The 15,790-nt window shown below is 34.1% G+C and overlaps 2 protein-coding genes across 3 annotated transcripts; one reads left to right on the forward strand and one right to left on the reverse strand.

The window, feature by feature from the left end:
• Positions 1-637: 637 nt before the first annotated feature.
• Positions 638-6,146, reverse strand: LOC113092637 (cell death-inducing p53-target protein 1-like). Of its 2 annotated transcripts, none has more exons than XM_026258303.1 (4): positions 5,986-6,146; positions 2,626-2,779; positions 1,558-1,728; positions 638-1,016 (listed from the first exon to the last, which is right to left on the reverse strand). In XM_026258303.1, the coding sequence occupies exons 2-4, from the start codon at positions 2,708-2,710 to the stop codon at positions 742-744; spliced, it is 531 nt and encodes a 176-aa protein (XP_026114088.1). In that variant the 5' UTR covers positions 2,711-2,779; positions 5,986-6,146; the 3' UTR covers positions 638-741. The 2 variants fall into 2 exon arrangements, with proteins under 2 accessions (XP_026114088.1, XP_026114087.1); XM_026258302.1 differs by having other exon boundaries at positions 646-1,016; positions 1,558-1,731; positions 5,986-6,142.
• A 1,607-nt stretch (positions 6,147-7,753) lies between these two features.
• On the forward strand, positions 7,754-15,264 carry LOC113092638 (hemicentin-1-like). Its single transcript, XM_026258304.1, has 10 exons — positions 7,754-7,948; positions 8,379-8,636; positions 8,735-9,064; positions 9,232-9,463; positions 11,864-11,982; positions 12,537-12,794; positions 12,901-13,230; positions 13,553-13,786; positions 13,979-14,053; positions 14,924-15,264. Exons 1-9 carry the CDS (start codon positions 7,885-7,887, stop codon positions 14,017-14,019), a joined length of 1,866 nt encoding a protein of 621 aa, XP_026114089.1. The 5' UTR covers positions 7,754-7,884; the 3' UTR covers positions 14,020-14,053; positions 14,924-15,264.
• The last annotated feature ends 526 nt before the right edge of the window (positions 15,265-15,790 follow it).

Raw genomic sequence — 15,790 nt, forward strand, 5'->3', positions numbered from 1 at the left:
AAAAAAGCTTCATTGTAACCTTTTATTATTATTTCTTAGGAAAATGTATGTCTGCTAAATTCAACAAAATCCAAGATAAAGAAAAAAAACATAACAACAAGATGATATATATATATATACATATACATATATATATATATATATATATATATATATATATATATATATATATATATATATGTATATATGTATATATATATGTATGCATATATGTATGCATATATATATATGTATATATATGTATATATATGTATGTATATATATGTATGTATATATATATATATATATATATATGTATATATATGTGTGTGTATATATATATATGTATATATGTATGCATATATATATATATATATGTATGTATATATATGTATGTATATATATATATATATATTATATATATATATGTATATATATGTGTGTGTATATATATATATATATATATATATATATATATATATATATATATATATATATATATATATATATATATATATATATATATATATGTATATATAATGTATATATATAGTAATTTTATTTTGCTTTTGTCAGTTTTTTTAATATAGCTATCTTTTTTTTTTTCATTTCGGTTTTAGTTACGGTTTTAGAAATGCTAAGTCAATGCAAAAATTAAGTACATATATTTCTTATGGTTGTGATTTGGTTTTCAAATATATCTATAATAACCCTGCAGAGGTCATATCAGATCACATTGTGCTGCTGAGTTCCACGGCTCACTTACCCCACAAAGAAGCAGAACATACAGATAAGAGTATTTGTGAAGCCGATGTCGTGCCTGATGCGGGTGACGATGGGTTGCTGGCAGTGTGGACAAACCGTCTGCACTGGAGCCGCTTGGAACATCTCCCCCTGTAGAACAGTCACGGTGGTGGTAGTGGCACCAGGAGGAGCGAGAACTGTGGCTGTGTGACCTGGAGCAAAGTGACTGGGCCCCGGGCCATAGTGCTCGGCTATCGGATGAGGAAAGTGTCCAGGTGGAGCATAGTAAACACCTGCAGCACATGAATGAATCTTAAAGATCCCTGCACACAATAGATCTTGTGGACAATGTAGCTTGTATCCATCTTCCATGTAACACACAAAAAAAGATATTTTGACGAATGTTCATATGGTCTCAGGCCCCATTGATGTCCATAGTATGGGCAAAAAATACTATGAAAGTCAATGGGAACCAAAACTGTTTGGTTCTTCAAAATATCTTTTTTTGTGTTAGACAGAAGAAAGAAAGTCATACAGGTTTGGAATTACATGTTGGTGAGTAAATTATGCCAGTATATTTATTTATGCCTGAACTATTCCTTTGCAAGAATTCAGTTCGGAGCGAGTTATTAAATATCAATGGAAGATTACAAACACACACAAAAAAATTATACTGATTAATGTTCACCAATCAACCATTTTTTGACCAGAATGTGTATTTTAAAAAGTGAAACAGGTTTTGATTTATTTTGTTAGTTGCTCTTCTTTCTGAAATGCTAATGTTTCCGAATGACTGCTGATGCAATAGTGTGTCAGTTAGGAAGGCACACTCACCGTGAGGATGAGGCATGGGCATTGACATATGCACAGGTTTAGGCATGTGACCTTCTCCTGGGACATGCGGAGGAACAAAGCCAGGCTGAAGTGTGGCTTCATAAGGTGGAGGTCCATATTCTGGAGGCAGTGGATACCCATGTGGAGGTCCTGTCGTTACTGGAGCACTGGCTGCTGAGGAAACACAGCATTATGTTAAATAAAAGAACTGGTGAGATTTGATCTGCTCATAATTAATTTTAAACATGCAGTGGTGTCCAAACATCTTTGACCACTAGTGAAATGACTGTATTAATTATTTTGCATTGTTTTTTTAAAATAAAGTTTTCCTTAGAAATGACTATATCAGCATAACAATTTAAGTGAAAGATTGTATGTGACAAACGTCATGGGTTTAAAGTATAAATTAGTTTAAATGTCACTAAAAAGATTGGTTAAAATATAGCAGAATCGTTTATATAACTTGTATTTGTTTTATTCAAAAATTGTGTAGTTTTTTTTATAAATTTTGTGTATGCTATTTATTTTATATTAGGTCTATAGCATGGTGTATTTTTATTTGTTTTTTTTTTAAGTGAAAAGTTGATAAAGTGAGTAACTTTTTTAAGTGAGTTTGTTGTTTGTACTTTTTTGTTGATTTCCATCTCAAGGCAGCTTGGGACCCTTTATTTTTTCAGCTAGTGAAAGTAAAATGGCGCACAAGCATTTATAAGCTATTTAAAAGTGAAGGAAAGCGAGGAGAAGAGGGAAACCCCAACGAACGCCCTATATATATATATTATATATAATATATATATATATATATATAGCTGTGGAGGGTCAGAAAGCTCTCGGATTTCATCAAAAATATTTAATTTGGTGTTCTGAGATTAACAAAGTCTTATGGGTTAAAACCACAGTAATTAATGACTTTTATAATGAATTAAATGATTTTAATTTGTGGGTAAATATCATCCCTTTAAGGGAAACATAACACTGTATTTACATACTGTGAGACTGTCTTCAAAGTAGGTTTAAAAACTATTTATTTTATGTTAATAGAGATCACAAAAATATCAAGGAATTTACCAGGAACTGAAGGTTGTCCGTTTTTCTCCCCAAGAAATGGGGCACTGGGGCCCCCGGGGTATGGAGGAGGGGGGTCACTGGACATGTTGGTTCCCTGGAAGGAGGCCAGAGATGGGAGCTCTCCTCACACTGTGCTGATGTTCAAGCAGTGTTTCTGAGGGGAACACAAACAGGCCACACGCATGGTTCAGTACCCAAACACTGTAATGTGATAGTGCTATCGCTGACTACTGTTGCCGAGGCATTTGAAGCACATCCACATATTTACAGAGACTCACTGCCTACATTCCCCTGAGACCACAAATAAAAACAGCATGTCCATAATCATGAATGATCTGCCCTTATGAACACAGATTTTCTCCGCCCTTTAGACTAATAAGGGTCAGTTGGTCAAGCATGTGCCTCATCGATACAGATCTGTATCCTAAATAAATAATAAATCAGGTTATGAAATAAAAAACTGTTCTGCAAGACTGTCTATGATCATCTTTGAGTCAGATGTACAAGCTACATTCAATATACTATATGATAAACCATTCAAAATATAATTATAAAAGGTTTGGGGGTCAGTAGTTTTTTTTTTTTTTTAAAGTAATTAAACCTTTTATTCAGCAAGGACAAATTATATTGACCAAAAGTGACAGTAAAAGACATGTATGATGTTACAAGACATTACAGTACCCTGGAAACAAATCAACCGAAAAATTGAGCAGAACAAACATTTTTAACAGTGAAAATAATAATAATAAAATGTTTCTGTATTTACATCATTTACACTGTGTATATATATATGTGTGTTTGTGTGTGTGTGTGTGTGTGTGTGTGTGTGTGAATTATATCTATTTCAAATATATGCTGTTCTTTTTAAACTTTCTATGAGTGAAGGAATCCTGCAAAAAAAAGTCTCACAGTTTCTGCAAACATATTAAGCAGCAAAAGTGTTTTTAGCATTGATAATAATAATAAGAACTGTTAATTGATCAGCAAATCGCCATAATTAGAATGATTTCTGAAGGATCATGTGACACTGAGGACTAGATTAATGACTGCTAAAAATCAGCTTTGACATCACAGGTATAAATAAGAATTAAATAAAAATATTTCAAAATGGAAAATAATAATATTCACAATATTTTGATAAAATAAAGCAGCCTTGGTGAAGAAAAAAAAAGGACACATATGAATTATTTCTTTCATAACTATTTTTTTAAATCTTACCAACCTCAAACTTTGAACGGTAGTATATAATGCATAACCCTCATAATAACATGTGCCTGAGTGGTGAGGTGCATCGTTCTCTCTGTCGGTTAAAAATTACCTAGTTAGTTCAACGTATCAAGATTCTTGTACCAGACAGCTATGAAAGCTAGAGATATAAAACAAAAGCAGACAAATAAAATAAGTAACTTGGATACAAAGCAATGTTACAAAATAAGATGCGATCTTCAGCATCTTGGGTGTAAGTATTGGTTTGGGCCTTTGAGAATTCAAAGTAATAACATTTATAGTAGGAAAAACAATGGCACAGTATTCTTGGAAACTCTGATATGTAGGTCAAGACTAACTAGATGTCACACGATGACTGCTTTATGTGGAATATGTGTCATTTTAGTTTCATTTTAGGAAAAATAAATGCAAATGAGAAACAAGATCATGGTGGTGAAAACAGCATCTCATTTGAAACCCAAATCGAAGTATAGACACTATGTTAATACTGTAGGTGTGTCCCCTTTCGTGACTCAGCAGGTGATATAACAGAAATGATCAAATTTGCATTTTCTTGGAATGATTGCCACCAGCCAATGGGGATGAAGCAGGAAATGCAAAAACAAAGGCATACTTTATGTGGAGCATATAAATGTTGTGTGAACTAACGCCTGTTGGTTTATGAGAGTGATTTGCTGCTCAGTTCACATCCCATACTTGAGACACTGGAAATGGATTACACAGAATGTGCTCTCAATAAACACAAATTATGTTAACATAACTGATGCATTTCTCACATGTGATTAGGGTATTTCAACTTCAATTAAAAAAAAAACAGATCTGATACAAACCAGTTGATGGCCTTCCTATTGATTACAAACATTAACACCGCATACACTAAAAAAAGCCTGTTGGGTCATTTTATTGTGTTATTTTTAGGTGCTGGGTCATATTTACTCTGAATACAAATGAAGAAACCCTCTCACACACCTACCCAGTGCTGGGTCAGTGTAACCCAATGTTGGGGTAAACTTTGCCAAACTAGTTTCAAATGGATAGATTTATCAGCAGTCATTCTGTGTTCTGTCCTGAAGGAAAACATCCTGAGGGGAAACCTCCTGAATGAATGAAATTAAAATTTGTATTACATTGCATTCCTATCAAATTATTATTCTACAAATAGGAAAACATCTGTAGTTCCACATATTTTACTTTTTTATGTAAGTTAATTAAGTTCTTTTAAGACCAAGAAAATTGCAATCTAATGTAAATGTCTTGTATTAGCAACGCTTCAAAGTTTTTTTTTTTTCTGGTTTTAAGCACAAACTCACTTCATTTTTTTTTTTCAGTTTGCATCTCATGTGAATGTATCTTGATTTAAGGATGTTTAAATATTTGCAATATAAAACAAATCAAACTACTGTGGAAGATTTTTTTTTTTATGCATGCATGCATTATTTAATGGCTTGAATTTAAGACTTTCTGCTCACATATAAGACTCACTTTTTTGCCTTAGCATATTTAGTGGAAGGGAAATATAAAACTTTTAAAGTCCCACAGAAGCCCTGGGTTATTCTGGTGCTTTCTGGAGTAGATGATGCGCTCAAACAGAGATCAGTGATTATCCAACCTGCTTCATCTCGAGAGCACTGATTGCATAAGAGCACCCTAACCTTCAATGTTACTCAACTTTTACTGTGATTTACCATCACAAAGAACCAGCAAGCAAATTGCTATTTGTGTCAATAGTTACTGGCCTCATCATCAATGGAAGGAAAATCCAGTTACGGTTACTCTGGCTAAAATAAGCCCCGGTCTCTACACTAACCCAAAATAGCACACAAGTGTAGAATGACCATGTCCAGCTCTATTGCATACATGCAATCTTCATTCATCGCAGTAAGCAACAACAAGCCTGGCTAGCTAAGATGTCTCACTGTCCTTTATTCATATTAACATGGTAGCGAAGGATATCTGTTAAAAAAGCCACGAACAAATTTACAAACGAAAACCGTCTCACAGACGATAAACGATAGTAATTAAATTCCCTCGGTCATACTTGTAAATAACGCGCGAGCAGAGGCCTGACGGCTGCAGCTACGCTACCGGCGCACAGAACACAGAGCCGGTTATATTCTGGCAACGAGCCGTTACCTTCTGTATCCTCGGTGATGATGGAAATATCAGCTCTGTGAACTTTTCGATGGTTTCTAACTCATACGTTGACGTTTGTAGCACCCCTTTTCCAACAACATCCGCTGCTGGGAAGGATTTGACGTAAACATGGGAGATGGGAGGAGTATGTGAATCCCACTGGTGAGTTGCATCTCCTACTATGACGAAGGCTTGGATAATGAATATTAATGAGGTTGCCTGAGAGGACGCTTTTTCACGGTTACCACGCAACGTCAGCATTACCTATTTAATATTCACATATATTAAGCCTTCGTCGTAGTTAGAGGTAAGTTACGGCTTTTTTAGTCGATGATAAAGAAAATCCATAAAGAATATTTCCTAATAATTATTTTCAGGGTTTATGTATATAACCAAACACTAACCTTCAAAGAACATTGCATTTAGAACATTTCTTAATTTATTTATTAGTTAGTTATTTTAGGTTTTATTTATTTTAGTTATTTAATATTTATTATTATTTATTTTAGTTAGTTATTTTAGTTATTTTAGCCGAAAATTTATTTTTCATATATCAAATATATTATATATTATATTATATTATATTATATATTTTTAAACATATATATTTTTTAATGCCAAAAATACATTACTGTCCTGATTACAGTGTATGGCTGTACGTGTGCATTTGTGGCTGCCTGCTCACAAAACTTACACACATGTACAGTTAAAACAAATATTATTGAAACTGCAATTTGGACCTTCAACCCAATGGTTCCGATATTGCAGGTATTTCATGAATTGTTATGATCAAACACTTTCACTGTATAAATAAAATCTGATCAAGTATTGCTGGTCATTAAGAATAACTTACTAAGAGACTAGCCTTGTGTGATTGTTTATATACATAATTTTGTTTTGTGACATTATAGCATATTGTTTTTGTTATTGATGTTCAGCTTTAAGTTAATATGAAGAAAATGCTGTGAGCTATGTATTGTAGATGCACAGAAACATCAAGAATCACTGCATGAATCTCAACATGAAAATAAACAAAATACAACAAATACATTTTTGGGCAATTTTGTATATTATATATACAAGTTTCAGTTTAGTTTGCACCAATCCTGGGTTTTAGGTACCATGAAAGTGGCTTGGCTTTTACCTGCTCCAAGGCAGGTTAGGTTTTGGGTAAGAGATCTTAAACTGAAATTGGACCAATCAGATGTAAGCAAAGTGTGTTCCACAAACTCAGGATCAAAGCCTGAGCTGACACAGAAAGCTGATGATCCGCATCATCAAAGCCAGATTGGAGTGGTTTGGTTTTGTCAACTCAAAACTAATCCTGTAACTCTGAATTTGTACAACTACAAACCTTTGATGGAGTGGATGAACACTTACCACTGAAGAGATTGAGATGTTTCTGGTTTTGTTCTGTTGTATCCTGGAATTACCATAAGAGGGCACTGCATGCAATAAAATTACTACTTTTTCGGCCATGAATCCCTTGAAAATGTTTTACAGTAATTTCAGTTTTGATATTGTTGTTTTGCATGTTAAATTTCTGTGAAAGCATAAATTATTGTTGATTGCCAATCAGCCTCAAGTCTCATCTACAGAGGTTATCTGGTTAGAGTAAAAACAACTAAACTTATCACAAGAATTCAGGTTGTTACTAGAGTTAATTTAGTTTCATTTCTGCTTCTGTTTTTTGACCACCCATTAGCGGGAACAGTTCTTGGAGTCAGTCCACTGAAATGACTTCTAAAAAATCTTTTCTGGGTGGGGTTTGTTCTTTTTCTTTGTTTCATTATTGAAATACAACTATTCAGGCACAGACTGTACAGTCGGAGTTACTGTCATAAAGCTGGGTCTTTGTATTATTTTCTGTTCATTTGCTTTTCCCTGAGCACATTGAATATGTTTCAGTGTTTCTTGGGATTTGTTTATCTCTCTGCAGTTTCACAGCTTGCGAGTCTCACAGGTTTGTATACTGAAGCTCAAATGTTATTTATATGGATTGAACCTAGATATGTTTTTAGCTTTTATGTTCTTTGAGATTAAATGATTATAACTTTTTTCTTAGGAGCAGTGTTTGGAGTTTTAAATTCATTTCTATTCAGTTTACATGTTTGAGCTTGAACAAACTCTGCCAAATGTTGTCCTGCTACTGCATTTACCAGTAAAGTTTTTTTGTTGCATGTCATGATTATGATAATATCAGGCTTCTGCAGAACAAAAATAAAATAACCTAACTCTATAAAAAAACAAAGCTCTAGATGCACGTAGACCCGTGGTCAGTTTGCAAGTCTTGAGGACTCGTTGTAGGTTATTTTATCTGATACTTCCTTGCTGCTATTCTTTGCTGTATCTTGACCTGTTTTAAATCACATCGTTCTCAATGTGTTTAACAGGTGCACAAGCTGAATGTCCTGTTCAGCTTAACCCACAGAGAGCTTTTGTGAGATACAACGGTTCTGTAGCAGTTAACTGTAGCACTTCAGTCTCACATAAAGGGATTGGATGGGAAGCCAGTGAAGGAGCAGTGGTCAAAACCAGAGACAGTCTGATCACATGGAGAGTGTCACACCTGACAGAATGGGACATACGTCCTGTCTGCTACATAAACCGTGAGGGACAGTGTGTAGTAGAGCTCCCAGTCATTATTTACAGTCAGTTTCACTGTTATTGATTTTTTTGTCTTTTCATTCTCATAATAAATGTACATTCATCACTGCAGATTTCAGAGTTTGTAAATCTTCCTCCACAGAGACTCCAGACAGTGTGTCCATCAGCATTGTGAATCACACAGGACCAATGATAGCGGGACGGCAGTATGAGCTCCAGTGTGATGTTCACGATGTGGCTCCTGTTCAGAATCTCACTGTCAAATGGTATAAAGGACAGACTCTGCTGGATCAAACCACCTTCACTGAGGATAGCAAGACTCCAGTGAATGTAAACCCCTCAGTCCTGATCCGTCCAGACAGAGATGATGATGGAGCTCAATACAAGTGTGAAGCAGAGCTGGATCTGGGAGCAGAAGGACCTCAACCTCCTCCAAAAAAAACATCAGGACATCTTAATGTTGAGTTGCACTGTAAGTTTACTATTGCTAAGCTAGCCATATAATTCAGCTGATATTTTCTGAATGGCCTTCTAGTGTGTGAAGGATGTGCAACTGTCATATTTCATCATATGCAAAGATCAATAACACTTGCTCACCATGGTGCTGTGTACTGAGAAATGTCTCTCTGTCTTCCTCAGATAAACCAAAACACTCGAAATCAACAGAGACCATCATTCAAAAGGATGTGGTCATGCTAAACTGTATGGTGAAGGCAAACCCGGCTCCTGTGTACAAATGGCACTCAGATCATCTGAAAGTGGACATAAGCTCCTCAGTGCTCCAGTCCTCCACACTCAGTCCAGGAAACTACATGTGCAACGCCACAAACTATCTGGGAACTGACACCAAAGTGTTCATTATCGAATCTTAGCAAACATGTTTTGATTGAATAAACAGCCAGCTTTAAACCAGCTCAAACCAGCAGCCATGCTTCTAAACATACCTTACCAGCATTTGCTGTTTTTGTCAACAGGGAAATCAGTCCCTTGTTTTCATCCATGTTAAATTCAATATGTCATCGACCTGGTGTCTGTAGTCATTAGATGGCTGGAGTATTCTAGGCAGAGACTTGCTGTGTAACAATTTTCAGATTTATTTTTGCAGTAATGTGTACAGTCATAAAATCATCCTCTCATTTTATGCTCTCTGTGTGTAGGGGTTGGTAGATGTGAAACTTTTGCACAGAGGATGTTTTATAATCTCACTTTATTTCTCTGTGTTTGTTCAGCATAATAGCTGATACATATATTTTATTTTACACATATTTTTAAAAGAAAATGCTTTTATGCCACAATTATAATCTTATCTATGTAAAAAAGTTTCTATTTGATCTGGCCTACAATCTGTGATGTGATTACTGTTTATGTTCTTCTTTTTCCATCTGTGACTTTGTGCTTGAATGTATCTGATGATTATATCTGTTATGATTTATTGTAAAGCACAATGGACAATGCCAGTAGTTGTAATTGTGCATTAAAAATTAAGTGAAAATTAATTGAATTAAAAAAAAATAATAATAATCATAATAAATGCCCTGCTATTTTGAGTTTTTCCCATTCATTTCCTATGGTTGGCAATTTTGACCACATACAAAGTGGTCTTTACTTAGAGTCATTGAATTAAGTCCATTATTTATTTATTTATTTAAATTTTTATTGCATATCTAAAAAAAGAGAACACTTTGAGTCACTCAGATTGAGGAAAATGTTTTAATATACATATAAAAAAAAAGACAGAAGAAAGAAACTGGTAAAAAAATTATCAAAAAAGATAAGTTTTTTCTCCGTCTCTTACTTTCATCTTCTCTCAAACAGTTTGAATCTATGAATCCATAAAACTCTGTTGACTTGTAGCAGTTCCCCAACTGTGGAAGTGAAGTCAGTGTAAATCAATCATGCATGATCAGAGAACTACTACAGCTTTCACATATATACATTCCTGCCTTTATATGTTTGCATGAAATCTAACAGCTGATAGTCACTATAAACATACTTTTTTAATGCAAGTTTTCCTTCCAGTCTGTTATGTTAATTGGTGAAGTTCATGGTAATTAAAAAATAAATACAGTTTGCTTGTACAAGGCAAACAACTTCAGTAGAGTTAATGGGTTACCACTTTGCCTCCAGTGTAAAATCTGGGACCTGAAGCAAAACCAGCTGAGAACCACTGATGTAGATGACAGTTTAAAAGGCAAACAGAGCTGGAGTAAATGACCTGTTTTTATTTAATTTAATTATTTACACGTGAACATTTATTTTGAGCATTTAAACAGCATTTAAATCAACTTTGACTTCTTTGGAATTTATTTCTTTCTCAGTGTAAACTGATGTAATTTTGCTCAGTTTTAGTTTGTTGGGGCAAATGTGCTTTGTGAGGATCAGTGGAAACAGTGACAACGAGGAACGAGTTTCTCATTTAAAACAATGCTAGCAGCCGAACAACCTCCCTGAACACCTACTGTAAAAATAGTTCACTTTTCAGTGTTTTACCAATGTGACACTTGATAAACTTAACCCTTTACCTGTCACCTCGGGACGCCTACATTTACTTCACTATATTACAATTAAATCTAATCTAATCTTGACAAACTATATATCGCTGGAAATGTCTAAGACTATATTTGTTTTGAAATATATTTTACCAATATTTTTTGTAAAAAATTATGTAGGAAAAGTAATAGATTAATTTATGACAAGAGTGCACCCTCAAAAATCTACATCATAACAGGAGTTCTGACCTTTGTTAAAAAAAGACTTCTTCATTGCCTTTTTCTCTATCACATTTTAGAAATCATCAGAAATTATATATCAACTGAAAACTTAAAGTCTCAAAATTCTTCCTGTATAACCCATTTTAAAATCAGACATTGCATTTCCATGTAAATGGTATATCTATATCATGTTACAAAATGTTTTCATTCATGATTTTAAAAAAAATTAAGTTTGGATTGTGCACTATAAAGTCTATGTTCAAAAATGTGAATGACAGTTAAGGGGTTTTAAACAAGTGACTAGCAGCTAGCTGTATGAGTGTTTTGAATGAGTACTAAATACATAATTGTTGTTTTTGCATGATGCAAATTGTCAGATAACTTCAACTCATCACAGTAATTGTGGTTCATTTCTGCTTCTGTTCAGCTGTCATCCACTAACACGCGTCATTCAACTGAAATCTCTTTATCCGGGGTGGGGTTTGTTCCCTTTTTCTGTTTCATTATCATGTGCTCGAAGTACAGCTTATCAGCCACAGACTGAAGTTACTGTCATAAAGTGTGGTCTATTTACAACATTTCCTGTTCAATTGCTTTTCCCTGAGTGCACTGAATATGTTTCAACATTTCTTTGGATTTGTATATCTCTCTGCAGTTTCAAAGCTTGTGAGTCTCACAGGTTTGTATGCTTTATTTGCTTAATGCCTGAAGTACAAACATCTGATACCTGGAATGAGCCTAAATTTGTTTTATGTAGTACTCTATTGGACATGAAATTGTTATAACTTTGTTATCTCTATTAGGACTAGTATTTGGAGTGCTACATGCAGTTCTGACATTTTTTTCCTTATCATAATTGACAATAGACAAGCTTCTCACTGTTAAGTAAATGTCAGAAATGTACAACACTCTAGAACTGATAACTATAGAGTCTACAGCACTGTATATAGAAATCTATAGATGCACCAACTGATCCATTGATTAACTATTAGGATCAGTTGGATTAAATAATATATGAATGAAAAGTTAGGAAAGGCAGATACTGTGAATAAATAGCTTGTGTTCTGTAGATGAAAAATGAAAAATTTTTGTAGTGAGGATATTTTCTGATTTTGTATATTATATTAACAAATTAGAAATTGTTCGAATGTTAAGGAAAAGGTGCATTTTATATATGTTGTGAGATTAACAAGTGTTATATAAAAAATAAATCCTTCTTATTTTGTTTAACAGGTACACAAGATGAATGTCCAATTCAGCTCAGCCAGCAGCGTGTTGTTGTGAGATACGGAGGTTCTGTAGAAGTTAACTGTAACACTTCAATCTCACATAAACGGATTGGATGGGAAGCCAGTGAAGGAGCAGTGCACAGGGCCAGAGACAGTCTGATCACATGGAGAGTGTCACACCTGACAGAATGGGACATACAGCCATTCTGCTACATAAACCGTGAGAGACAGTGTCAAGTAGAGCTCCCAGTCACTGTTTACAGTCAGTTTCTCTGTTACTGAATTTTTTGTCTTTTCATTCTCAGAAATATCTAATAAATGTACATTCATCACTGAAGATTTCAGAGTTTGTAAATCTTCCTCCACAGAGACTCCAGACAATGTGTCCATCAGCATTGTGAATCACACAGGACCAATGATAGAGGGACAGCAGTATGAGCTCCAGTGTGATGTTCACGATGTGGCTCCTGTTCAGAATCTCACTGTCAAATGGTATAAAGGACAGACTCTGCTGGATCAAACCACTTTCACTGAGGATAGCAAGACTCCAGTGAATGTAAACACCACACTCCTGATCCGTCCAGACAGAGATGATGATGGAGCTCAATACTGGTGTGAAGCACAGCTGGATCTGGGAGAAGAAGGACCTCAACCTCCTCCAAAGGAAACATCAGACCCTCTCAACATTACTGTATATTGTAAGTAAGATCCATCAGCTCCTATGATTAATCTTTGTTAACATGTTAACATGTCCAAATCAAGCAGACTTTTAGTAGCTGTTGCACTTACCATGCAACACAGTGACACAAGTTTTGTAGTAATAGGGATCAGATGAACTGATCATATTTCATCAAACACAGGCAATTGCTTATTAACCTAGAATTTGATCGAATATTACATATTATGAATAGAATTGACACAGATAAAAAGGTTTCAGTTGTACAGTATTTTACTGCTTTATTAATAACAGCTGCTCATCATGGTGCTGTGTACTGAGAAATGTCTCTCTGTCTTCCTCAGATAAACCAAAACACTCGAAATCAACAGAGACCATCATTCAAAAGGATGAGGTCACGCTAAACTGTACAGTGAAGGCAAACCCGGCTCCTGTGTACACATGGTACTCAGATCATCTGAAAGAGGAGATCAGCTCCTCAGTGCTCCAGTCCTCCACACTCAGTCCAGGAAACTACACGTGCAACGCCACAAACTATCTGGGAACTGACACCAAAGTGTTCATCTTTGAATCTACAGGTGGGTTATAGATGAAAAATTTTTGTAAAATGCAGTGATGCCGTTTGTTCTTTCTTTACAGTCTCTATATTGGAAGCAGTCTCTATCACATTTCTCTTACAACTCATGTTATTGTGAATTGTTATTATGCATGCATATAATGTTTCTGTATTATCATATAATGTATGCATTAATACTGCTTTTTTTCCACAGGTCCAGGATACTACATGTGCATCGCCACAAACTCTAAGTGAAGTGACAGCAAAGTGTTCATCATCGAATCTACAGGTGGGTTATAGATGAAAAATCTTTGAAAAATGCAGTAATTCTTATATTTGAATTATTTTGAATGTATGTATTTAAATTAGCTGTTTTGCTCCCATTAATTATGATTGCACTTTTGTTACATATCTGAATACCTTCTGAAAATATATCTATCTATCTATCTATCTATCTATCTATCTATCTATCTATCTATCTATCTATCTATCTATCTATCTATCTATCTGTCTATCTATATAGATAGATAGATAGATAGATAGATAGATAGATAGATAGATAGATAGATAGATAGATAGATAGATAGATAGATAGACAGACAGACAGACAAATAGATATATGTGTGTGTTTGAGCATGTTCCAAGAAACCAGTCTTAAGTGTAATTTTTTTCTAAATTGAGATTTCTACATAATAAGCTTTCCATTGATGTATGGTTTAATAGGACAGGACAATATTTGGCTGAGATTATTTGAATTATTTGAATTCTGAGGGTGCAAAAAAATAAAAATACTGAGAAAATTGTCTTTGAATTTGTCCAAATTAATTCTTAGCAATGCTAATTAATAATCAAAAATGTATTGATATATTTACATTTTATCTTCATGTATATATTTAAATATCTTCATGGAACATTATATTTACTTAATATCTTATATATCCTATGATTTTTGGCATAAAAGAAAAATCTATAATTTGAATATATATACACACACACATATCATATATATATATATATATATATATATATATATATATATATATATATATATATATATATATATACACACATATATGTATGTATTTTTAAGTACAATTGTAAACATTTAACAGGCATGAGAACTGTTTGTACCAACATTAATACTGCTTTTCTCCCACAGTAGTCGTCCCACATTCTGGACTGTTCTTATTTTCTTCCAGTTGCTGGTTGCATTGATCATTGCCACTCTTTTAAGTGTTTTAACACCTTGGTTGTTGTTGTGTGTTTATTTATTAATTTTTATAAGAATTTTTTTTCTGGACTATATAAATTTTATTCCTGTTTGTTGAACTGATAATTGTGATTTAGGAGAGAATTAGTCATAGTAATGTATTTATTTATTTATTTGTTTCTTTGTCTGAAATAGCATTACTAGGGCACAATCACGGACCGTGTGGGGGTCTTTGGTGGGTGATGGTTGGGGGTAGGGTGTATTGGTTTGTTGAGTTAGGGGCCAGGGGTAGGCAAGTTCGGTCCTAGAGAGCCACAGTCTTGCACAGTTCAGCTCCAACCCTGAAAAAAAAAACTCACCTGCCTGTAGTTTAGTAATCCTGAATGGATTGATGAGCTTGTTCAGGTGTGTTTGATTAGGGTTGAAGCTGAACTCTAGAGGGCTGCAGGACCGAACTTGCCTACCCCTGAGTTAGGCAATATGGCAAAAATGTTTTTTTTTTTTTTTTTTTTTTTTTTTTATATAATGATTGTTTGTCAAGTTAGTTTTTTCTAGTTTGCAAGCTGTTTGAGCATTACAGCCAAACTAATATCTCTATAATAAAGACAAAGCTTGTTACATTAAGGTAAAAAAAAAATGAAAAAGTATGGATGTTTAGGCCAAAGTGGGAGAAGATAAAATATATAAAGTTTTTTTCAGTCGAGTATTGAATGATTTTTCTCTTTATGTTTGGTGTTTTATAAAAATTAAGGAATAATTCACCCAAAAATGTAAATAGGTTAGTGTTTTGTTTTTTATACCTTCATGAACCCACTC

Source organism: Carassius auratus, unplaced genomic scaffold (genome assembly GCF_003368295.1).
Source record: "Carassius auratus strain Wakin unplaced genomic scaffold, ASM336829v1 scaf_tig00214700, whole genome shotgun sequence".
Taxonomy (NCBI): domain Eukaryota; kingdom Metazoa; phylum Chordata; class Actinopteri; order Cypriniformes; family Cyprinidae; genus Carassius; species Carassius auratus.

Coding starts and splice junctions, on each gene's coding strand:
- LOC113092637 (XM_026258302.1), bottom strand. CDS start 2,710: ATGTCCAGTGACCCCCCTCCTCCATACCCCGGGGGCCCCAGTGCCCCA. Junction 1,732..2,625: donor CGGACAACCTTCAGTTCCTG/GTAAATTCCTTG, acceptor GTGTTTCCTCAG/CAGCCAGTGCTCCAGTAACG. Junction 1,017..1,557: donor GCCCATGCCTCATCCTCACG/GTGAGTGTGCCT, acceptor CATGTGCTGCAG/GTGTTTACTATGCTCCACCT.
- LOC113092638 (XM_026258304.1), top strand. CDS start 7,885: ATGTTTCAGTGTTTCTTGGGATTTGTTTATCTCTCTGCAGTTTCACAG. Junction 9,065..9,231: donor TCTTAATGTTGAGTTGCACT/GTAAGTTTACTA, acceptor TGTCTTCCTCAG/ATAAACCAAAACACTCGAAA. Junction 9,464..11,863: donor GTGTTCATTATCGAATCTTA/GCAAACATGTTT, acceptor ACTGTCATAAAG/TGTGGTCTATTTACAACATT.